The 25702-nt window shown below is 40.2% G+C and overlaps 1 protein-coding gene and 1 long non-coding RNA gene across 47 annotated transcripts in view; one reads left to right on the forward strand and one right to left on the reverse strand.

Moving 5' to 3' along the window:
* The window catches only part of CACNA1C (calcium voltage-gated channel subunit alpha1 C), a gene marked incomplete at its 5' end in the record, with an annotated part of 496619 nt that overhangs the window by 406743 nt on the left and 64174 nt on the right, over positions 1-25702 (forward strand). For all 43 annotated transcript variants that reach the window (XR_014502586.1, XR_014502587.1, XM_083401690.1 and 40 more), the window contains 7 exons: positions 2370-2457; positions 3388-3495; positions 6864-6916; positions 7020-7166; positions 7664-7865; positions 11009-11167; positions 12224-12334. Coding sequence is in view for 41 of the 43 variants with exons in the window: in XM_083401690.1 (XP_083257816.1) it covers positions 2370-2457; positions 3388-3495; positions 6864-6916; positions 7020-7166; positions 7664-7865; positions 11009-11167; positions 12224-12334 (868 nt within the window). The remainder of the gene's footprint in view (positions 1-2369; positions 2458-3387; positions 3496-6863; positions 6917-7019; positions 7167-7663; positions 7866-11008; positions 11168-12223; positions 12335-25702) is intronic.
* LOC310659268 overlaps positions 1-25702 on the reverse strand; it is a 139048-nt gene that overhangs the window by 35512 nt on the left and 77834 nt on the right. For 2 of the 4 annotated variants that reach the window (XR_014502689.1, XR_014502690.1), the window contains one exon: positions 7725-7850. The exons of 1 other annotated variant lie outside the window; for it this stretch is intronic. This is a non-coding gene — a long non-coding RNA (uncharacterized lncRNA). Of the gene's footprint in view, positions 1-7724; positions 7851-25702 lie in introns of those variants that run through there. One more of the 4 variants, XR_014502691.1, reaches the window with a different exon arrangement.

Below are 25702 nucleotides of genomic sequence, written 5' to 3' on the forward strand. Positions count from 1 at the left end.
TCACTCAGACCTTATCAGTTTGTGTTTCAAACCTGAAGGAAATGACAGAAATAGGATTCATGCAGATACTCTGGGAGGCAGTTCAAGCATACAGGACACCAGGTGATAAAGGGGAAAGTCTTTTGAGGGAACAAGAGACTTGCAGACATATGAAGGTAATGGAATTGGAGGAGCAAAGGTCATGGACAGGAACATGTCAGGAAAATAAATCAGAATGAGAAGGGGGAACAAGACTATAAAGGGCTTTTAAGGTAAGGACCAGTAGCTTGTGCTGGATCTGGTAGCAGACAGGAAAACTGTAAGGATTTAAGAAGGGCTGTCTAGTGTTTAGAGTAATGAGAGAGATGAATGATTTTTCAGCATAATGCTGGATAGATATTAGGGGATCAAGATGAGATGATGAGAAACACCAGAAAGGTGAAGATTGGAATATTCTTGGTAAGAGATTGCTATGTAACTGTGCCCCTGAAGGACCAGGTGCGCAGCCTGGAAGTCATTTTGGACTCTCAGCTGTCCATGGAGGCGCAGGTCAATTCTGTATCCAGGGCAGCTGTCTACCAGCTCCACCTGGTACGCAGGCTGAGACCCTACCTGCCCGCGGACTGTCTCACCAGAGTGGTGCATGCTCTGGTTATCTCCCACTTGGACTACTGCAATGCACTCTATGTGGGGCTACCTTTGAAGGTGACCCAGAAACTGCAACTAATCCACAATGCGGCAGCTAGACTGGTGACTGGGGGCAGCCGCCAAGACCACATAACACCGGTCTTGAAAGACCTACATTGGCTCCCAGTATGTTTCTGAGCACAATTCAAAGTGTTGGTGTTGACGTTTAAAGCCCTAAACGGCCTCGGCCCAGTATACCTGAAGGAGCGCCTCCACCCCCCATCATTCTGCCCGGATGCTGAGGTCCAGTGCCAAGGGCCTTCTGGTGGTTCCCTCATTGTAAGAAGCAAAGCTACAGGGAACCAGGCAGAGGGCCTTCTCAGTAGTGGCGCCCGCCCTGTGGAATGCCCTCCCATCAGATGTCAAAGAGATAAACAACTACCTGACATTCAGAAGACATCTGAAGGCTGCCCTGTTCAGGGAAGTTTTTAATGTGTGACATCTTAGTGTATTTTTGGTCTTTGTTGGAAGCTGCCCAAGGTGGCTGGGGAAACCCAGCCAGATGGGCGGGGTTCAAATAAATTATTGTTATTATTATTATCATTATTATCATCATCATTATTATTATTAGTCATGGATCATAGTTTTTGCTGAGATGACAGAGAGGGCATGGAAATGCAGGATGGGGGAGGGAACAAGGACACAAGAGAAAGTGGATTATAGAACAGCAAGAAAGTTGCCTCTTCAACATACTGACCTAGCTCTATCAGCCTCTTGAAGTGAGCAGGGACTAAGCTATGTCTATACTGGTTCTGTAGTACTTAGTTCTAGGTAGAAGCAAGCTGTAGGCTGAGTGAAGTGCCTTTAAAAGCACAAGTCACTGGAGAGTTAACTGACATGCTGCTTTCTCTGAATTGGCATTTTGGTGAAGTGCTTCATAGCACCATTATCTCACACTGCCCTTCGATGACTGCAGCTTGGCACCATTTTTGTAATATGTCTGCATTGCATTTGGCAGCTTGTTCCGTCTAAAGGAGTCCCTATTTCCCCCTTTTTGTCAACACAATATTCTGTATTCAGTTCAACAACAGAGTAGCCAACAGTTACTTCCCCTACCCCCCAGTGACTTACTCATAAATTCAGCATCTAAACTAGTAGACTACTAAATTGCAGAAAAAGAAAGTGCACAATTCCGTTAAAAATTAAGGCTTGGGACAATATAAATGTCAAAAGAATAAGTTAATGCTACTGTGAAATATTCCCACCTTCATTAGCCACCATGGTACATCTGCCTTGCAGCAATCAAATGAACAAAGACTGTTGCCAGGACCCATAAAGTATTTAATAATAAGATGTCACATTCAGGGTTTATGAATTATTAAAAAACATAAGTATACCAAAGCATATAATTCTTCTATCACAAATTGAATTGCTTGTATTTTAGGTTATTTAAATAGGTATACCATGTTGCCACATTGTTTGGTCTCTCTAGGACAGTATCTAGCTAGTCAATGGAAATGCTATGGGGAAAGTTTTGTGTCTTTTGTTAATGCTAGTCATATATTCTGCAAACATTTCTCTGAAGAGAACAACCTAGAAGAAAGGTAGTATGATGTAGCAGATAGTGGGGTAGCATTGATCAGTGAGATCTGGGTTTGAATTCTGCACAGACATAAATTACAAGTTGTAAAGGCCACTATTAGTCCATAGATTATTTCCACAAGAATTGTAAAGCTTGATCTCCTACTGCTGTTCTTTTCCAGGTCTAGTGCCATCAACGTAGTGAAGATACTACGAGTCTTGCGAGTTCTCAGACCACTGAGGGCTATCAACAGAGCCAAAGGATTAAAGGTTAGAAGACATATAAAGATTAGATGTTAACTTGCTTTATGTGGCTTTACATCACTACTCTAGAGCAAGTAGATGAATAAATTGGTTTTCCATTCTCCTGATTTTAGTGGAATATAATGCATATCTTTGCTGTGCATAGACAATGACCAAGGGTTCGTTGTGGGTGAAAGCTGATTTTGTCCTCAAGTCAACATTGTATTTTTCATTTTTTCATAAGCATTAATGACAGCCTGCCATTTTTATTGCAGAAAGCAGAGGGCATATTTAAGGGCATCACTAGAGTGGGTTTAACACTAGCTGCTGGGGTAAAAGTTTGGTTTTGCTCCATCTTAACATCTTTCCAAGATTTCAATCTACTTACTTTGTCTCAAAGAATTCAGTGAGAGCTATTCTACTCTGGTTCCATTTCTTTATGATCCTGGAATATGGCAGAACCTTGGAAACTGGCTTTTGAGTAGCAGCATGTCCAGCAGTGTGACAGAAGAGGGGAGAATCTGTGTATTGAAAGGATTTGTGTATTCCTGTGTACTGCTCAGGATCCCAGCCAGTGTGGACTTGCCCATCCTGTGATGGGGCAAAACTGTTCCTCCTTCCTACACCCACCCACCCATCTACTTAGGGGTCTGATGCAGCTCATGGGTTCAATTTGCCACAACTACCACTGCTTTGGAGACATAGTGTCATCCAGCTGTAGGAAAGACAGACAATTCTACCTATTGTGGCATAGCGAGGATAACGACACTTGCTTTTTGTTTACAAGTGCACAGTCTACAGACCATGGATTTCCTTTTCTATTTCATAGAGATACCATGTGGACTTATAGGAAGATGGCAATATAACAAGATTACATTCATTCATTTATTTACATCAAATCCTAATACCATTTAAAAAGCAACCATTTAACTCACTCGTTTCTGTCTTTCTTTGCAGCATGTGGTTCAGTGCGTGTTTGTAGCCATACGTACCATAGGGAACATTGTGATTGTCACCACGCTGTTGCAGTTCATGTTTGCCTGCATTGGAGTCCAGTTGTTCAAGGTATATGCCCTGGAACCTATTTCTCACTTTTTCCTCATTAGTTATTGGAAAACAAGTTGCAGATGTTGGGGGAGGGGGCGGAGGTGAAGCATAGCCTGGTACTCTGCATATATTCAGTATTGCCTCACAGGAATATTAAAGTGACTTACCTGGTTACCTTAAACTTGGTAAAGTAGAGTGTCTGGACGTTCATCTTTGGATCAAGATTTAGAATTAGGGTCAAGCCCAAATTATTCCCTTTCCTGTTATCTTAGACCCGGGATTGCCAATCCAGGGTTCATGGGTGCCAGACTAGTGGCCCCTTTGTATTTCTTTTTTTTTAATGGTGGGCACTTCCATCACCTGTGCAGGGATTTTTCTGATTGCCAGGAGGGAGTGCCCAAGTATGCTCTCTCTGTGTGTGCGATTAAAAGAGATGGACTTGGGCAGAGAGTGAGGCAGAGGTGTGTGTGGCCTGTGTATGTGGGACAGGGAGAGAGATGTAGGCTTATGTGGTCTGCGAGAGATGTATACAGTGTGTGGGTGTGGGAGAGGGAGAGAGGTGTGTGTGGTGTGTGATCCGTTAGAGAGGGAGGGAAAGATACACTTGGGCAGAAAGGGAGAGGTGGATGTGTATATGTGAAGTGTATTAGCGTGTGGGAGAGATGCATGTGTCTGTGACCTGTGTGTAGTCAGAATACGCAAGAGAGACAGTATGTGTTGTTTAGTTTTCCTGGTACTGAGGAATGATTCCTATTGTTACTGGAGAACAACAGCATTAGTTTGTGTGTGGAGGGGGGTGGAATTAACATGAGATCTCCATTGACATGACCAGAAGGACATAGGTGACTTCCTATGGCAAGCATGAGGTTGTCTGACTGTGTGTGTGTGTGTGTGTGTAGAAGCAGTTGCTGTACACTCTTTAATTTTTAGTTATGCCATGCCCCTCACAGCAGTCATTTTGTGACTGGCACTCACAGGACTTTCTCAGAATTCAAAATGTGCCCACTGTTCCAAAAAGGTTGGTGAACCCTAGCTTTGATTCCTTCCTTTTTGCAGCCATTTTCCAGGAAACATTTTTATCATGTTTCAAATGCCCCTATTGTTTTCAGAAACATCTACGTACATTATTTGAACATATTGGGGGCAGGGGGAATAGAGATGTGCATGTTTGCTCCACTATCACTGTGCCCCCTGCAACAACTCCACTTCATAGGATATTCCTTCAGACCTTTACTGAACAAATAGAGGCAGTAGGGAGAGCATGTAATATGGTAGATAGATGTGGCCCACTTTTCCCCTTAACAAAGGATGTCTAAAAGTTATGAATTCAGGGAAGGGTCTCTGAAACAGGAGGTGCACCACATAATTTAGAATGATTTGCTTTTGGAATAAAATATATTGAGTCTTATGCCATCTTCAAGTTTGGGAATAAAACAAACCTAAAGAATATATTCCTTGACCAATTAGTAAATGCAAAAAATTAAGTCAGTGTAAACAATGTATTTCTATAGTATCTGTTGATCCGTGATGGGAGCATGAGCTCAACCATTTTAAAAAGTTGATTTCTTAAAGATGCAAAGGAAAGGTCAAGTTTGTTTTCAATATAGGCACATTTTTGTTTTAAAGAACAATATAAAAAACCCTCAAATTTACAGTAACTACTGCTGAACAAGTGTATTGGCAAGGCAGCTACAGCAAATGCTTACCTCTCCATAATGGTATGGGAGAAGGCCTCTCCTCCTCCCAGAGGGGAGGAGTTGTGAGCGGGAGCAGCTTCCTGCAGTGGCAGGGAGGCGTATTCGGCTGGTGGGTGGGGTTTAGCTGCATTTAAGCAGCCACAGCAGCGCTCTGACCCCAGTTGGTTCCTCCCTCCCTCCCTCCCTCCCTCCCTCCCTTTTAGGTCAGTTTCCTCTGCGTATTGATCTTGCTATGCACTTCGGTTGGTTGACTTTTTTAACCATTTGGCAAACTGGCACCAGCCTCTTGGTTTTTTCGCCTACCTCGTAGCAGCTCGCCACAACTTTTTTGGTATTGGTGGTTAGGCATTGGAATATGTGTACTGTGTTGGAGGATTGGGTATGGCCATCATCTACCCCTCCTCTTGGGTATTCCGTTAAAGGAATCCGGTGGTCGTGGATCCTGCTGGTGGTGACATGACCCTCGGTGATGTCATGGGGAAGCTTCCAGTTGTATTTGCATCAACAAGCTCCTCCCACTGGTTGTTAACCCCTGAAATGGCTCCCCGCTGAGCGGGGTGGAGTCATATATTGCTGTTTTATCCAAAGCCAATACCACTCACATGCTGTAACCAATAAAGGTGTGGCCTAATTTAGCCCATTAACCTAAAATAATGTGTCTTTGTGACTTATTATAATCCTATGTGGGTGGCAGGTCCTCGACTCACAATGTGATGCTAATGACCAATACCTAAGATGAAGGTCTACCAGGCTTAAATGTTGAGCCTGCTGCTTTATGAAAGTGAGTCACTGGCAACTTATACCCACCAAGAGTGATGCCTCAGTGCCTTCAAAATGCACTGTGTCAGAAAGATTTTGGCACAACATGACAGGTCAAAATCTCAAACAAAAAAGTGCTCTATCAAATCCACATTCCAGCATATTCACACTTAACGTCTTCAGTGACAGCTACACTGGTTTGGTCATGTACACAGAATGGAAGATTGCAGCATCCCCAAGCACATGCTCTATGGGGAGCTGGCTTCCGGTACTAGGACTGTTGGCAGACTAAGTCTGTGTTACGAAGGTGTCTGCAAACGTAACAGGAATCCTGGCAACAATAACCTTGCCGTATGGGAAACACTTGTAGATGATCACAGTACCTGGAGACAGACAGTCAGGTTGTGTATCCACAGCAGTGACCAGATAAGGAATGACCACTGGGAGGAGTGCAGAGAGTAGAAACACCATGGTGTACCTGTAGCAGAAAAACTGGATACCTCCTTCTGTCCCACCTGTAATAAAACCTGTCTCTCCCATATTGGTCTCTACAGCCACAGCAGGCACTTGTAATTCTCATTTTGACTTTACCCCTAAAGGCACACCCTTTCATTGTCTTCTGAGACAGACTGGTGCCAACAACTACTACCACCGCCAACTTAACTAGACTCTACTCTAACCCATCTGTGTTGTGATGTCCCACATACAGGCTCTGTGACTTAGTTCAAAAATCAAATGCAAGGAAATCAATATAAGGAAAGAGATATGGCCTTGGTCCAAACAATGTGGTGGGCAGGGCAATAGCTACATATATTTAACATTTAAAATGCTAATAGATAAAGAAAACACAAAGCAATTATTTTTTCATGTGACACTAAAAATCAGTGATCAGTAATTAATGGTGATTTTTCTGTTTTTATCCCCATCCAGGGCAAACTATATAGTTGCACTGATAGCTCCAAGCAAACAGAAGCAGAGTGCAGGTAAGCGCATCATCTCTGATCAGCATTCCATATTAACTGGACCTAATGCAAAAAACTCATTTCTGTATATTTGTTTCTCCCTTTTCCTTCCTTCTCCTGACAGGGGCAATTTTATCACCTACAAGGATGGAGAAGTGTCTCAACCAATTATCCAGGCTCGAAGTTGGGAGAACAGCAAATTTGATTTTGACAATGTCCTCACTGCCATGATGGCCCTCTTCACTGTTTCAACATTTGAAGGCTGGCCAGAGTGAGTACATAAGGCTAATTCATAAAACCATTTTTATTTGGTGGACTCAAAAGGAGCCTTGAGAATGCATCAGCATGAACAAATTATATCGTCTTAGTTCAACCCCCTTTTTCAAAAGCTCTACAAGAGATTATGACTTTCATTTTTGACACTTAATGAAGCATTCACAAGACAGGTTCAATATGCCAAAACCTGGAAACTTTCTAATGCCATGTTCAGATATTGCCTTCTTATGCATGCTTCTAGCAGCTCAGGAAGTATCCTGGATGACAGCAGGGATCATTCTTTTATCTTGGGATGCTTCCGTACTTGTTGTCTGAAACTGGTGACACAGACTGTACAGTTCAAGGTACTCCTATACTCGTTGCTGTCAGCCTTGTGATTTGCAGAGTCTAGTGTGGACAGAAGCACTCCTCAGATCAGTGTACCCAATCCCTGCAGCTAGGGGCTCCTGGAAGTGCCCTTAGTGTCTGTCTTGGGTTCTCTCCTTTTTTTAGACTGCTGTACCGATCCATTGATTCCCATATGGAAGATGTGGGGCCCATTTATAACCACAGGGTGGAGATCTCTATTTTCTTCATTATCTACATCATCATCATCGCTTTCTTCATGATGAACATCTTCGTTGGTTTCGTCATCGTCACTTTTCAGGAGCAAGGAGAGCAGGAGTACAAGAACTGTGAGCTGGACAAGAACCAGGTAATATAAGTTCTCCATGGTGTGGCCAAAGAAATAAAATACATTCCTTTAGGAGGTAAAATTCTTCTAATAGGTAAAGTAATGTTTTTGATAGAAGCTAATGTACAAGCCTAATTCTGATGCCACATATCTTTAAACAAGTTGATGGTTCTGTTCACTGAGGAAAGAAAGTTCCTTGTGGGAAATTTTGGTTGGAAGGTGAAGAGATATATTTGATTTTATACCCTGCCCTTCCTCCCAAAGGAAGATCAGGGCAGTTAACACATGTTTTTGAAATTTTCCTGAAAGTCAGTAATGACGAAACAGACTCATCTCACTAGGGAGGGCATTCCACAAATGGGAAATGGCCAGTAAAAAGGTCCTGTTATGGGTCAATATCTATGATGAATCAACACCAACCAGGCAGCCCTCACCTTCAGTGGCAGCATCTCCAACAAGGCCTCAGTTCCTAGGGTTGCCCTACATCCATAATTTTCCAGACATAGCCAGGATTTGACCCTTGGATTTGACCAACTCAGGCGGAAATTGCTTAAATGTCCGGGAAAATCTGGACGTATGGCAACCCATGTCAGAAGTATAGATATCCTTTAAAATAGCTCAAAACTCTCTCAACAACTTTTGTGTCCAGATTTTCACTTTTTGAAATATGGAAACCCTTTCAGTTGCCATTTATAGGGTCTGATATGGTCCTTAAGGTACTTGGGTCCTAAGTCATTTAGGGATTTATATGCTAATACCTTGAGTTGGGCATAGTAGCTAAGTGGCAACCAGTGTAGCTTTGAGGACTGGTGACACATGGTCCCATCAGGTTGCCCCACTTACCAGCCTATCAGCTGCATTCTACACCACCTGCATTCTGCAACTTAGAGATCCAAGAGATTCCATGTTGCACTTCAGCCTTCTTTCATTGGCTGTCTTCTTGGGAGAAAACAGCATTTTTGTAGCTCACTAGTGTGTTTATGAAAATATATTCTTATAACAAACTCAGCTGATGAGTGCCAACAGGATTCGAGTCAAAACAGAGCCACTGAGAAACAAGAGCATGGTGGAGGAACCCTGAGGATTGCAGGTGTATAATAAAGCTAATAAAGAGTGGAATGGAGTATCCTGGAGTATGGCTGGCTGACTGGCTGGAATGCTGTATAGAAATATTCCTGTTAGAATGTGAATATACAATGCATCATCTTGTTGCAGGTCCCAAATGCAAACATATTTGAGCCACCACCAACTTATTGTAGTCACATACTGGGTTGTAGTCAACTACCTGTTACAGTGGTACCTCGGGTTAAGCACTTAATTCGTTCCAGAGGTCCGTTCTTAACCTGAAACTGTTCTTAACCTGAAGCACCACTTTAGCTAATGGGGCCTCCTGCTGCTGCTGCGCCACAGGAGCACGATTTCTGTTCTCATTCTGAAGCAAAGTTCTTAACCCGAGGTACTCTTTCTGGGTTAGTGGAGTCTGTAACCCGAAGCGTATGTAACCCGAGGTACTACTGTACTTAGAGGAGACCCATTGAAATTAATTGTCATCTTCCTGGTTTGCCGCTGACTACTACGGAGTGCAGATCTAGCCCTCTGGGGAAGATATGAGCTTTGTGGGGGGATAGAGGTCACACAAAGGCGCTGTGGACCTCAAAACCCCCGAAAGGATTTGTTTTGGGTGCATGGGATCTGGCTGCGCTCTGGGCGATCTCTCCTGTCTCCTGGATCACTCTGTAAAGAGTGGAGAAGAAAGACAGGATTGAGGTGCAAGTGCTGGGATCCATCACTATCTCCACAAAGTGAAGCCTCTGGCTCCGGGAAGTGGATTTAGCGGCAGGCTTTTCAGAACATAAAAAGCCGAAATTTAAACCGAAGATTTAAATTTTGAACGATTTGGATTGATTTGGAAAATATTCGGTGTGAGACGGGATGGAAAAAGGAAGTCTTCCCCAGCTGTGCTAAGACATAATTTGCTTGGAGCTTTTCTATAAATCTTAAAGTTACTTTTAAACTTTCCCTGCTAATTGGACCTTTTTGTAAGTTAATTCCACCCGTCCCCGATATAATGGAGGATGGAGTTTGCTTTATTTTAAGTTTTCTCTTTTTATTTTTTGTATTGAAGTGGACTGCTATTTTGATAAAACTTTGATAAATACTGTTTTAGTGCACAATTGATATACTTTCTTACTGGCAAGACCAAGAGATAAAAACTGGCAAACTGTCCCTTATTGCTTCTCCCCTGCCCCATCCTTGGGGAGGCTACAGCGAGATTGGAGAGGGGGTGCCACACAGAGTATTTTCCAATTTGCATTTTAAAGCCTTTTGATCAATCAGATCTATCAGCAGACTGTGATTTTATCTGACCTATCTTGGAAATATTTTGTTTTTCTTTCTTTTTTTACCACCTCCTCCCCTTTTGTCCCATTTTGAGTTAAATACAACCCACTGGTTTTTCGTATTTGTTTGTCAAAATTTATATGATGTAACCTATGGATAGTGGCAGCTGGTGTTTAAAAGTGTGGATAGAGCACTCCCAAATTCCTCCTACTCCTAAAGAGGTATCTCCTGGATTCTTACATATAATGCATACAAGTTCTTGTCACAGCTTGATTTTTTTAGTGTGAGAAACTGATTACCACCAGTGATAATTTCCAGAAGAATAGCATTAGTCAGTTGTAGCAAAAATAACAGTACATCTTATGACTCCTTAAAGACTGACAATTTATCTAGGGTTGCCATGTTTTGAAGAGCAAAAAAGAGGACACTATGACAGCCATTCAAAGCAAATACATGCAATCTGTCTCAAATTTTACCCCTGAAAGAAGGGACGTGTCCTGGAAAAAGAGGACACATGGCAACCCCCCCAAAAAATTATATCATAACTTCTTGTGGAATGCTGAGTAGCAGTCTCATTGGTTACATCTGGCACAATTAACTTAGCCACGGTGTCATGTTATTATCTATGACACCACAAGGCTCTGTTATTATTAAGTTGTGCTATATTTACAAAAACACCAACTTGCAATGGTCTTTTGCTATCACCTACCCTAGAGGACAGGAGCCTCTGTTTTGAAATTTTATGATCTAAAAGATTGAGTTGAATTGTCCAGAAACTTTTTTGTCACACAAGTATCATCTAACCCACTGTTCTTTCTTAACAGCGCCAGTGTGTCGAATATGCCCTGAAGGCCCGCCCCCTTCGGAGATATATCCCAAAAAACCAGTACCAGTACAAAGTGTGGTATGTGGTGAATTCCACCTATTTTGAATATTTGATGTTCATCCTCATCCTGCTGAACACCATCTGCCTGGCCATGCAGGTAGGTCTGAAGTCAAAAGGAATTGCACTGTGGTTGGAATATTCATTGTGCAGGAAAACATTCTCCCTGACTTGAATAGCTTGCTGGAAATGGGGAATATTTAGAATCTCCTGTAAAAGCTGTTTTAACTTGTTGCTTGCTATGGATTAGAGATGTGATTAGAAATGACACTTATTGGCTATGACATTAGCAGTTGTCACATATTCTGATAACTGAGGTATGTGGTTTTTTAAACATAACTATAGTGTTGTCTACTAGATATATAATTGTGGACAACAAGGTGGTATATAGATATTTGAGGGTGGAGAGTTGAGTATAGTGCTGGAGAACAATAATCAAGAACGAAGTTCCCCATGAGTGATGCAGTATATAGGCTGGAAAAACCTCAGGTCAAATTTTACCCAGTTTAAACTCAGGAAGTAACTTTCAGCAAACCACTATTCTTTCAGCCACAGCCCTCTCACTATAATATGATGATAATAATACTACCCTACTGTATGGAGACAATGGGTTGTTCTAAAGTTAACTGAGATGAAAAGTGTTTTATACATTTGAAATGAGTTGTATTGTAATTATGGTATGGTTTTAATAGAGTTTAAATGTATATACTTATAGTCCAAATTCTATCAGTGTTTAATTGTTTATTAATTATATTTTTCTATGTTTTTAGCTGTTCTTAATTTTCTCTTTAAGCCACCTAGAGTCCCTGTCAAGAGAAAAGGCTGAGGATAAATTATTATTATTATTATTATTATTATTATTATTATTAATACTCTGCCCATGGTTGCTAGAAGTACCACTCAGACAGTGCATTGGCTTTCTCACCATGAAGGCAAGAAAGAAGGAAAAAAACCTCCAGGCTTCTAAAGAGGTCATCATATTGCAGTAGATAGAAAACCATACTCTGTGCTGTGAATTAATTAAAAGATAAAGGAATCACAAACCATTGGCGATGAGAACCTCTTTAGAAAACAGATAGAAAGGCAAAGGTGAATATGTGTACAATCCAAACAATATGCTTTTCAAAAATGAAAAATGAGGTGACTTGTTTTTCAGCACTATGGTCAGAGTTGCATCTTCAAAGAAGCAATGAACATCCTCAACATGCTCTTCACTGGTCTCTTCACCGTCGAGATGGTTCTGAAATTAATTGCCTTCAAACCCAAGGTAGCTATTGCCTCTCAGGTTCATTGTCCTATGGGGTCAAAGGGAGGACAGGAGGATTTGGAATGAGGTAATAAACCTGGAATTATCTCCCACTGTTCCATCATATGTTCACGAGATGGACTTGTGCAGTTGTTGTCTGGACTGGAGTCTCAATCTGTGCTTGGAGGAGCCTTTCATTCTTGTGTTAAGCATAGGGATAGAATAGCCATGCCTCTTAGAATACAAAATTCCAGTGATTATTCATAGTATTTACTCTAGAGCTGGGCCGTAATTCAGTATTTTCACATCTACATATCATACAGTACTGTCTTTGAGGCAGAGAGCCCCCACAAGTTGACATTTCCCATATAATTTTTCAAATGGTTTTTTGAGAATGCCTGCAACATGGTAAAATAACTACATCTGGAAAACATTTTTTTTCCAAGACGTTTGTTTGTTTACACGGGGTCCTACTGAGTGTGGGTCTCTTTAAAGACCAGTCTTCCACATGAATGTTGAAGGAAACTACTGCCTCATGCTCATTAATCCAGGTCCAAAATGAATGTGTGACTTAGCCCCTAGACTCTGACGTTTGTTGCATAGCTGGTATTGGCCAGATAAGGTTATACGTCGGGCCCATAATCAGAATATATTTTGTCTCTATGCATTTGAAAGGTTTCTACTTGTAAGTATTTCATCCCTGATTTTGGGAAGCCTTGTTGTACTACCCCAGTAGAAATGTGTTTTGTCTATGAATTGATAAACAGGAAGCTCTTCATTTGCATTTGAATAGTAGATTTTAAATTACAGTCAGTAACAGGTTTTTATAGATTGTTATGGAGCTGGATTTCACTTTTCATATACACTTATGGTTCATCATGCTCTGTAAGACTGACATCCAAGTTTGTGTAAGAGTGAATATCCTACTATTTCATAGGATACTGCAGATAAGAAACTGGGTGTGAGGTCCTGGGTCTATTGAGAGGAGTGTGCCTGTTTTTAAATATATTTTTAAATACATAACTGAACCTGATACTGTATTCTCTATCTGTGCTCTAACTCAGCACCCTTAACTAACTAATATTCCCAAGGGCTGGGACACCATTTTCTGGTTTGCCTCAGGCAACAAAGTGTATTGGGCCAGTTTTCAAGGAGTCCACTACCTGATCCATTGGATTCCTATGGAAAAGGCCTTTCACTACCTGAAGTAACTCCACAGGCCAGCATTGTGTGGATACAATAGTAGCATAGGAGTAAAATTTATTTGCTACCATCACTACAACAGAATAAGCCCTATCACAGACCCAGTTTTACAATTTCTCTCAACTCTACAGAGTACCAAGAAGCTTAAAGGACTCTTCAGTTTGACTGAGATTCTTGGGAGCAATCATATCTATAGCCTGGGTTATCTCCCTGTTACAGGCAAGGAACAGGACCTCAACAGGGATACTGGATAAGGCTCCAGAAAAATCCCCTAGGGCTGCATAAAACCTTTTGTATTCATCAGCTTGCAGGAGGCAGACTGATGAAATTGGTCCTCCATTCTTATGGAGGTTACAGAGGCAAAGAACCTGATGACTGAGAAGCTGAGTGAGAAGATGGTCCTGAAGATGCGAAAGAAGGGGACTAGAGTAGACAATAGTCAGAGGGAGGGGGTTATAGGATGAGACAGAAGGGTGAGAGAAGGATGTGAGATACAAATCACGGATTATTTAACTGTGATTCCTGCATTGCAGGGGGTTGGACTAGATGATCCTATGGGAACCTTCCAATGCTATAACTCTATGAAATGGTGACAGAGCTTCCAAACCATCCATATATATATATATATATATATATAGCAGAGGAGAGGGACATCTAATCTTTTCAGCATGATTGCTCAGTAGGCAGCTGCACAGTTTATCATCAATGAGCTTTAATGTGTCACATGGTGCTACCTTTCTTGGGTTAGTTCTGGGAGATGTGCCATCCCCTTCTTTACTTTTTGACCTTATTGAAAAGAAATTGTGCAACATGGCTAACCAATTCCACAGCAGATAGATAATTAATCTGGCAGGGAAAATCTGGTGCAAAGAAATGGGCAGGAGCTTCATGGAACAGGGACCATTACTTTCTCAGCAAATGTATCCAGGGAATTTGCATGTTACTGCAACATTGTGACAGATTTATTTCAAGACTAGAACTTGAAATTTTAACAATGTCATTATGAATTATTTTTTAAAAAATGATATGACTTAGCACAATGTGGTGGTGTGGGAAGCACCAGACTAGCTATTATGCTTAATTATTTATTTAATATAGAAAATTATTCACACAGTGTTTAAAAAGCCCAGTGGGATGGTGCCTGCACAACTGTGCCTGCAGAAACAGCAGCTGCACAAAAAATGAATAATCCTAGAGGAAAGGTATTTCATTCATCAAAGGAAAACCCTCATCCCCACAGTATGAAAATGCACTCAAACAGTGAGAAACAGTTGAATATGTTTCAGTTGAGGTTAACTGATTCTAACCTATAAGCCTTGGAACAAGAATATCTCAAGGATTGATTGCAAGTTTCTATATGAACCAGCCTAGTTTGGGGAGTTTCCTCTATGGATACTTACATCAGCTGGAGCCAGGTGGTTGGTTACTGGAGATGGGGAGTTTTCAGTTGTGGCACCCCAGCTTTGAAATGTGTTCTCTTTGCCTAAATAGTGCCGGTAATAACTTATGTTTGTCTAGGTGTTTTAACTCAGCTTCTTGTTTTATCAGCAGCTGCTTTTAGCATTTTAGCAGCTTCTGTTTAGGGTTTTAGTTTTAGTTTATTCAGATGTTTCAGTGTTTATTGTTTCATGATTTGTAAGGTGCCTTCTGATGGGGATGTAAGAAGGCATTTGAATCCCATTCCAGCCCATGTTTGTTGCATGCAGCACTGTTTTTCTTTTTCACTACAGTCAGCTTCTGACAGACACAGCATTATCTGTCTCACTATCTACTGTGGCAGAATCTTACATAAATACATACATGCATACATACATACATACATTATTATGTTATTCCATACCATTTATTTCAGCGCAAAGGGCATTCCTTTAAATGCAAAGGAAACACAATAGAAATGGAAAAAATATTGTCAACTATGTACCTTTTGTGGAGTGAAAACAACGGCAAATACTGACTGTATTAGCTGGATTGATTTCTGTTCTGGACATGGGATGAATAAGCTAACAACTAACAACTAAACATCAGGAAGAACTTTCTGATGGTAAGAGCTGTTCAATAGTGGAACAAACTCCCCCAGAAGGTGGTGGACTTTACTTCCTTGGAGGTTTTTAAGCAGAGGTTGGATGGCCATCTGTCATGGATGCTTTAGTTGAGATTCCTGCATGGCAGGGTGTTGGACTAGATGACCCTCAGGGTCCCTTCCAACTTTTATGAACAGAATCCTCACTGCTCGAGATAGGCTGTCACACTGTAACAAAGCAAAACCCCAACCTCTGCTTCTCTTCAAAATCTCTAAAGCAACTACACACTTAAGCCACTATACAAGACAATGTCATGTTACTAAAGCTGTTGAGTTACAAGAAAAAGAGATGACACCCTGATTCTATTATCCCTTTTCCATTTCCTGCCATAAGATCTCTAACATATATGTCTCCAACATACAATGAGATATTTGCCCCTTGTCTGGCAGGGACCCAAGAACATGATCCTTTTCAGTGTAAGTATCTCCCTCTCTGATCTTCATGAATAACAAATACTAAGTACTTATCTCAATCTTAAAACCCCAGCCCTTCCACAGATCTTTCTACAAGAGAGTCAAGTACACACTACTTAAATTACATTTTACAGCATATGCAGATGTTGAACAGAGCAGTGCATCTGCAACACCTCAAAAAGATTGACCTGCTATTTGACTCTTAGGCAAGATTTCTAAGGTAGAAGATAAACAGCTGATAACTCCTTATAGTTTTCAAAAACTGCTAACCATCAGTATTATACTGGAATATCTATTTTAATTTTTATCTGAGTGTGTGAATAAGAATTTTGTGTAACACACAAGCTTACATCAATATTTTAAAGAGTAATTAGATAAGCAAAAAGTTCCACATGGGTAAGCAAAAGTGTCCAATCAAATCTTTTTTATAACCTGCAGTATCTGAGCTGTTTGCTCTTTCTGTAATGCATACAAATTCTCACCATGATCATGCTCTCTATAACTGCCCTTCCCCCTTGGATTATTTATAGTGTGGGCTGGTCTCTGAGCTGTTATCAAAGACAAACTCATGGTAGAATGGCAAAACAAATAGAACCTCTTCATTTCCACCAAAGAGAATTGTATGGAATCATATGCTATCAACACATCCTGAAAAATGTGCCTGCCAGACCCAAATAGACAAATCCTGTGGAATGTTACTGGGCATCAACAGCAATGGACACCAAGCAGCTTCCAGAAGCTGCAATTAGCTAAGTAGAACCTATTTGGCAAAGGATATTTCACAGAGTATCAGCCATAGTAGAACAATTGGTGGCAATGGATCCAACACTGGCCCCTTTTCCAGTGTATCTGGAAGCCATGTGTGGGCTCCATAGCAAATAATTAGATTCTTGCTAACAGCAGCCCAATTACAAATAGCTCAGTATTATTCATCATTCTTCACAACTGCTGCTGTTCATTATTATTCATTAATTTATATTCCACCTAATTGCCAAAGTAGCTTCTAAGCAGTATACAACCAATTACAAAAAGTGTAAACGCACATGGGAGACAGTTGCAGTAGTTAGTCATTACAGTACAGGCCCCCCTCCCCTTACTTACCTCTGTGGGCCATACTGTCTTAGTAACCCCAGCTGGAGTGGAATTTGGAATGGAGTATTTGTGTCTGAAGTAGGAATTGTGATGATTTTTGCAATAATCAAGCTTGCACTCTAGCTGAGGCCTATTTGCTTGCTTGCCAGCTGATCAGGTTTCATGTGAGTGTTAGCAATATTTAGCAGACCAAATTTCTTCAGTCATGAAAAAATGAACTGCCTGGCAACTTACTGAACCAGGCCATTATAACTGCAACTCATTTTGATAACAGATCTGTTGTGCTGCAAAAAGGTATAGTCCCTAGAACTGCTTAATTGAGAAGATGACAGTAGCCATTAACATTCATTGTTATGTTTCTAATCCTGTATCCTACCATCATTGTATGTGAAATCGTGGGAGGTAGTAATGCTTAATGGTACTTTCTGAGCAGCTCTTTTGTTTTTGTTGTTAGCAACCATACACACAGGCACACAGTTTGCTGTGCAGTACAAGATGCTATTGCCATGGCAGTGTCATTGCTCTTGCTAATAGATGATAATTAAAAATAATACAAATTATGTACATTGCCAAATTAAGCAGAAATCTATTTCTAACCATGTCTATTCAACACTTAAGTACCATTTAAATAAATAGTGTTTACTCTTAAGTAAGTTAAATTAGGATCCCACCCTTACCACACTTTTTTTAAAAAAAACACACTATCACAAGTATCACAGAAAAATGTAGCCAACTCTGTACCCCACTCCTCTTCACCATTATATTGTTTACATAGAGACCAAATTATGAAAGAAAGAAAGAAAACCATTTACAGTTGTGATTTAAAAGAGACAAAACTGTTGTTCTGTTGGTATTGCACGAAGATGCGAACAAAGACATCACTAGAAAAACAAATTACAATACCCCTGGGGGCACACAAATGGATTCTAGGTGATAGTGGGCAATGATTAACAGTAGCAGAACTGCACATAGTCTATTGCACAATAAGTTCTCACAACACAGCCTGGAGAATTGAAGTCAGTTATGCCATTTTTGCAAAATGCAAGAGTGGGCTCAACTGAGATGTGTTTCATGAGCTGTAGATGAAAATGAGCCAAGTTTACACAAGGACTCTGTGAGAAAATACAAATGGACACACGAATGAGAATACCATCTAATCTAGAGCCCCAGGGCAAGATATCTGTTAGGGTTCTAGGCAGAGGAAGTGTTAGAAATACACTCATATTCCCCTCTTTGTAGGAAGTCAGGCTGTTTTGTGCAAAGTATTCAGTTGTGTGCAAGTACCCTTTCACATAGTTTCCCATCACCAGAGTTCACTCTTGTGAGCTCTAGGTATGCATGACCTGGTGCCAGAGAGATTTAGCATATCTGAGTATCTGTCTTATGGTCTCCATGTGTGGGGTTTACATCCCAGTTGCGATTTGCTGTGATTGGGTGCTGACCACATGGTATCTTATGCTTTGTAATGGTGATGTGGGTGGAGTGGTTGTTAATTTGCAGGTGGATATTTTTAAATTTCCCCCTCCCATTCAAGGTCATGTAAAGTTACACTGAGCATCTCCAGACTGTCACTATTTTTAGGTGGCATTCAATCACAGACCAACGAATTCAGGTTGTACAATTAGAGCTGATTTGGAGCTCTAATTGTGGAACCTGGATTTGCTGGTATGTGATTGAATGTCACCACAATGCAGGGCTGGTGGGCAAAAGTGTGGGTAATTGCAGTAGCTGAGAAGCTTATGAAGCAAAGGAGAGTGTGTACAGAAGTTGTGAGATGTGATAATTTTACAGCAATGTGCGGGACCTTTTATAATATTATTAGACAAGGTAGCAATTAAATACCTCCAGAATCTCAGATGTATTTCTGGGAAGATTCAATATCGTAGCATTTCAATTCTCATTGCTATTTTAGTCACTTGTCTGTATTTAGATATCAAAAGTATATCTCCCATTGATGTTTTGAATATGTAAAAGCATGTATTATGCACCATTTTGTTGTATTCAATTATTGTTTTGCTTTTTTATTACTATTATTTTAATTTAAAAAACTGGTTAGGTGCAGCTATTTTCTGAAGATCTCCCCACAGTACATGTGTGAGTTTACTTCAGAGGATGTAGCCTAATAAATTAGGCTTCTTAAAAATAGTAATAAAAATACAATGGTTTTGCATAATACATTTTTATTACTCTTGTACGAGCTCAATCACTCTTGTACAATACTTCATTATTAAAAATTAAAAAGCAAAAGACATGGAATTGGGTATTGTCCCTCTCAAAAAGCACAAGCTTCCATTTTTCCCATTATGAAACATTAACCAAAGCTGGTAATGCTTGTTACTGCACTCTTGTATGCATCATAGGAATTGAACGTGCACAAATACTGAAATACCTTTATGCATACCCAGAATGGAAAACGACTGTGGTATCCTTAAGAGGAGGGACAGAAAAATCCTCTATTACATGAAACTATACCCACTGATGTGAACAGCAAGCAGCAGAATAGCAATAAATATACATGACTGAAAAATTGGGAATGTGTGGAAGCTAACTTGCCAAATGCATACACAGAAAATGCAGATCTGAATTAGTCTTGTGATATAAATTTCTTGTCTGGTTACATCCAGTTATACATGGCCTCCCTGCCCCCCACAGAGATGAGTTTACCTGCTTTGGGTACTCTGACTGGACACAGTCTTCTTTCTTGAATATGCATGAACGTATGAAGCTGCTTTATACTGAGTCAGATCACTGAACTATTTAGCCCAGGAATGAGGAACTTTTGGCCCTCCAAATGTTGTTAGATTCCAATTCCCTTCAGCCCCAGCTAGATGAATTGTTGTGGCTAATAAATTATTTCTATTGAGGTTTGAGGTAACGGAGCATCGTCTAGTTTGAATCAATGAACACCTTTGTAGATAAGGTTCTACTGGGTCTCTGTGCAGAGGCCACAATAGTTAGTGGTGGTGGTGATGATGATGATAGTCACTAATTGAATTGTTTAGCAGTCTAATACAGGGGAGTATCCAGGCTTACAACCAAGTTTTAAACCTTTTCAAATTCCATTAAATGCCAGGTGACATGGAAACATTTAACCTGGTGCCAAAAAATATCAGTTCAGGTGCCAGGAGGACTCATGAAGAAAGGAATTGCATAACAGGGGGGCCACAACCAAAAAAGGCCCTCTCCCTTTTTGCCACATCTAAGTCTTTCTTGGAGGAGGCACACAGAGGGACACCTCAGATTACATGTCTAAGGTTTGGATATATTCTTGGCAGGAGAGGTGGGCAGTTGGGCATTGTGGTTCTGAGCTTTATAAGCTTCTATAGATGAAAATCAGCACCTTGAATTGGGATTGGAAACATATATGCAGCCAGTACACTTGTGTTAATACTGGTGTTATAAAATTGCTTTTTCTTACAGAGCTTTAGTACTTTTCCAAAGGGGCTCTCTTCTTAGAACTTGATATAGGCTCCAGTGGGTAATTTCCCCTGTTGTCAACAAGGCTTGCCTGACATCACATTTTGAGCTGTTTCATGGGATGTAAAAGCAGTGATCTCTAGAGAACACAATGGTTCCATTACTGTAGAAGCAAACCATGGCTTTCTTGCTAGCTTGAACTTAGCACGCAAGGAAACCAAAAGCTGATTGGCAGGTCCACTTAGAACAGTTAAGAGTAGCCTGCTTTCCTTGCACAAATGAGATTCCGCACCAGCCAACTACTGCATATTTATATCAATGCTTTCATTAACTAACTGATCATGGGGTGATTCATTTTCTTTTGATGGGGAAAAAGCAAGTACTAAACTGTAATGGTGGGACAAAGCTATACTTCACGAGAAAACAGTTCAACCTCCTGTCCTCCTCCCTTAAAAACCTTCAGGGTATTGTGTTCCTGAAAGAAATTGCCACCAGAAAGTCATGAATAAACTCTGGGAAGCTTCAATATAATGATAGCATGACCATATCTCTGACATGAAAGCAAAAAGACTTCCACTGGGCAAGAGATTTGCTGTCACACACTAAACTTTTCACTCTAAAAAATAAACAGTGCCATCAGTTTACTCTTGGTTAGATCCTAACTCACTCTCATGGGAGAAAAAGATCCCACAAGAAACTTTCTGGTAGGAAAATGCATCCTCCTTCTTAGATTGAAAACTGAGATTGAAATACCCCTTGATTAGGTTTTCTGTTCATACAACAATAAATATGGCTTTAAAGTCTGTGGGGGCATACCAAACAATTTCTAGACATTGGAATAATTCTTTTTCAATATGTAAGGGTGACTATTGACAGCAATTTGCTCTCCATAAGCCAAAAGAAAGAAAAAAAGGTTGGCTTTTTGAGGAAGGATATCTGTACAGGTGAGGTAAATTTGTAGGGTGTGTCTGAAATTATAGGACATCATTTATTTGGCATGTACAGAATACATAATCAATAATATTATTTTAAGCCCCTCTTTTACCTTATATAGGATATGTGGGTTTTTTAATGAGTTTATAGTAAGCTGGAGAACTGGAGAGAATTGCAAAAAAGTTACATAATCCCATCTATAATAAAATGAGATAAATGAGGAAATTCTTCCATTCTGTTCCTGGCTAGTGATATGTACCAAAGATAGGCTTCACAATGGTAGTGAACCACTGATGTCAAAGGCACAAAGTTGAAAGATTTGAAACTCAACAAGCTCAGGACCATTAGGTAACTGCAGTGAAAGCAGAGTTGCTTGTTGAAAGTTCAGGAAGCAATTCTGCACCATCTGTGGGTAAAAATTATGCCTAAGACAGTCTAGTTACTAGTATGTGAAAAAATGCATTTTCCTACTCTGTGCACCATATTCTGCCCTCTGTTTCAAAGACACTCAAGTGAGCATCTACATTCCCAGTAGTACAATTCTCATCATCCTAGGATGCAATCCTACTCCAGTAGCAACTGATGGCAAAATTCCCATTAATTTTAATAGAATAGAACTTCAGTCCTAGTGAGTTCATTGCTTTCACTTAGGCTAGAATTTGGTGCTTTGACTTCATTGTGCACTAGAGGGCAACATTCAGCTCTGGTGCTAACCCTGCTTATTGCTAGCTATTGCTAGCTTTGTTGGTAATCCTAGTTGGCAATGAGAAGAATATGTGATGGAAAGACTTTGAATTACGAAATTCGTTCTTTTCTAAAGTTAGTGCAACTTGGTTGAAGGCATATCTCCCTGCCCATTATTAAGGATTTGGAAGGATAAACTGTTATGGCATGGTTGCACACAGATTCTTCAAGCAAGCAATATACATGGACTTTCCACCTTCAAGTACAATACCAAAACCAGTTTTTAAAACCCTACTTTCTGATCTTTTTGCACTTCATTTATCTAAGTAAAATTATTTCTATGGAGCAACAGAAGCAACTTTACCATCACAGTGTTGTAGCTCTCACCAGGCATCAGTATTTTATTTTTATTTAACAAAAAAAATACCATTTGATTGTAATAAAACATCTAAGCAGTTTCAATAGCTTGATAAATGTACACATATAATAAAGAAGGGGGAAGAGTCTTGCTCTCTGTGCAGCAGAATGAATCCCATTCCCTTCTTTTCCTTATAAGCAAATGCTTCTTCTGATTCCTTACAAATCTGTGTACTGTTGAAATTGATAAACATTATTATTACTGCTTTTAGTACACGTGGCAATGATCCTTCTCTTTCATATACATTTTGAATGGCTTAACAAATTCTGAGCTTTCGTGCGCGGCATAGCATGTCGCCAGTGCTTTTGACTCATTCTGGCTTGCTTTGGGTTTCCAGGGTACACCTTTGTGCTACAAAACTGGTTCTACAAGAGTCTGTGATGGGATACAAAAGATGAATGTATAAGCTATTAGCTATGGCCACTCTACAGTATCATTTCTGAGGTTATGAAAAAATTAAGTTTGTACACAGCCTGAGGACCAAATTTGAGGTGGCATTTGCCATGTGTTTTGCTCTTATTCGGCTATTTTTTCAAAACAAAACAAAAGCAGGAACGTCTGGGAGCGCCAAGCCATATCTGGACCATAGTGGGGTGGGAAACAGTTTTTAACCCTTTACCCCACAGCAGTCCTTATCCTCAGCCCCTCTCCATGCCTATACTTCATAGTGGGATAAAATCTCCTATTTATTTATTTGATGCCAATAGCAACTTTCCTGCAACTGTGAATAGCAGGTGTGGAGAGATAATCAGTGGAGGATGGCTGATTGGGACAGTGGCCGGGGCAAAGGCTTAATTCCCACCCATGGGCCTGATCTGGCTCTCCCCAAATCCCAGCTATTTGGTTTTTTTAAAATTACAGATTTAAGAATAAGGTGCCTTATTTGGCCCTTAAATACATTTGATAGATCCCAGAAATACTAAAAATGAATACAGACATGTGTGTCTGCTTAGTCAAAACAGAAAGGTCCTATGAATGAGTTGACTTGTTTCTAGCTTGCTCTATTGAAATTTCAAATTCTTGTCAGTTCAGAGGTCATCGTGAACATATTTTTACTAACCTATGTATGCATCCAAGGTATGACCATGTTATTACTCAAACTACTTGTGCCTTTTCATTTTAATCTACTATTTTCCTCCTTCTCTGTGGTGTCAATCTTTAATTACAGATTTATTCCAGGTCCATTTTGTTCCTAGAAACGCTGGAGACCACCATAACACTCATTTTAATGTTTCACTGTGAATCTTGTGGGGCCGGTATTGACTGATATCACCCAGTTTTGACTTCCTGTACTCTTTCTTCCTTTCTAAATGTACTAGGCTCTCTGCTAATGGGATAACGTAGAAAGTTCCCCCTCCATGTTTTAAGCATCCAGTTGTCAAATAAGCCTGTGTTCCATAGTGTGCATGGAATTTCCCTTGTGTACTTCAAAAATGTATTTATGTTGTTCTAACTCCACATCCTCTTCCTTTCCCCCCCGCCACAAGACACCCAACCAGCACATCCCAATATTTTGACATATAAATCAGATAGAAAGATTTTCAGTCTCAAGATCTGTAGCTGGAGTGCACTACAGAAGGGAATCCTTGGTCATTGTTTGGCCCAGAAATGGGTCTTATCCACTTTTCTCTTAAGATTCCCAAACCTGGTCTGGTTATTGCCAGTGGTAGAATCTATTGCTATTCCTCAACCCTTTCCCCTCCTTTCTTTTAAGTTTCCTGGGAACTCAGCTTCACATTTTACTCATGACCTGATCTTCCCAGTGCTAAGAATAGTAACCACTGTGCCACTTAGGTTCAATCTCTTTGAAAACACCCCACAGCTGGAGAAACATGGAAGCCAGATTAGCACAAACAGATATAAACAACCGGAGGTTAGATTTATTAAGACTATAAAAAAGTCTAAATATCATTGTGGAACAGATAAGTAAGGGAAGGATTTTTGCATGCCCTGCAAAAGTCTTGGGAAATAATTTGCAATCAATTACCATGTTTTTGATTTTTTTGAAAGGAGGCAAACCAACTCTCAGGACACAGAAGGGACACAATCTTAAATTTACAACGCAGCTTTAACCAACTTATTTATAAATTGCCACAAGAAGAGTGAGGATCACTCAGTAGAGTAATAGATAGGTTAAAATACACATTCATTATGTAACATATTTGGTTGAATGATGATAGCTGTTCGGGGGAGAAACAAGAGCTGGATAGGGCTTTTGAAGGCCTATCAGCAGTTGGCAATTATGCTATTTTTGCATAATTACCTTGGCTCTTTATCCAGTCCAGCCTGCTCTATCTCTAGGAGATGGATGATTTGTGTCAACCATATCTGTCTTATGTATTCTCTTTTACCCTAATGTGATCCTGATGCTTATCAGCTGTTAACTAACCTTGGCCTCCATTGCTAAGCTCCTAATCTTAAAATAAGGAATACTACCACTCAGGTTCTACATGCTGAATGGATTATTTTAGAGCTATATGCATATAGCTGTGGGAGCATATGTGTCTGCTATGAATGCTGCCCTATTTCATGGCAGTGAAAGTCAGTGGAGGGCACAGAATAAGGAAGGGTCAAAATTAGAAATGTTTCACTAAAAAGTTTTCTTGTATGTTAGCTACTATGTGGGAGCCATTTCCCCCATAGTGCAATAAGTGTACAAGAATATGTGTATGAAAGTATCACATGTAGTTCCTTCCCATTCAAACTTCATCCAGGTGGCATCTCTTCAGAGAGTAAGCAGGTCCCACACTATAGTGTCTAAATGTAGATAAATCTTAGTCTCACCAGAATGCAGCACCTGGTTTAAAAAGAACCAAGGCATGTCTCTCTTTTCATGTTGCTAAGCTACATCTGCTCTTGTCTTAGTTCTACCATGTTCCACTGAAACTTTAAATACTGTACAGACCTGTTGGCTGTGTGTAAAAATGAATTCATAATGAAGTCTGAAGGGGGGGAAATGGCAGAACAAGGGAAGATGCAGCAGAACTAGAGGGAAGGGCTACTTCATGCAATTCAGAACCCAAGAACTATTCATCCTACAACAAACACACATGCAGGTAGTCCTTACATAAACACTCAATACCTTTGATTTCAATGGGATTGCTTATTTGAGTAATGCCAACATGTGTGGTTGTGTAAGAAAACTTAT

This window comes from Podarcis tiliguerta (assembly GCF_965153285.1).
Source record: "Podarcis tiliguerta genome assembly, chromosome: 10".
Taxonomy (NCBI): Eukaryota; Metazoa; Chordata; class Lepidosauria; order Squamata; family Lacertidae; genus Podarcis; species Podarcis tiliguerta.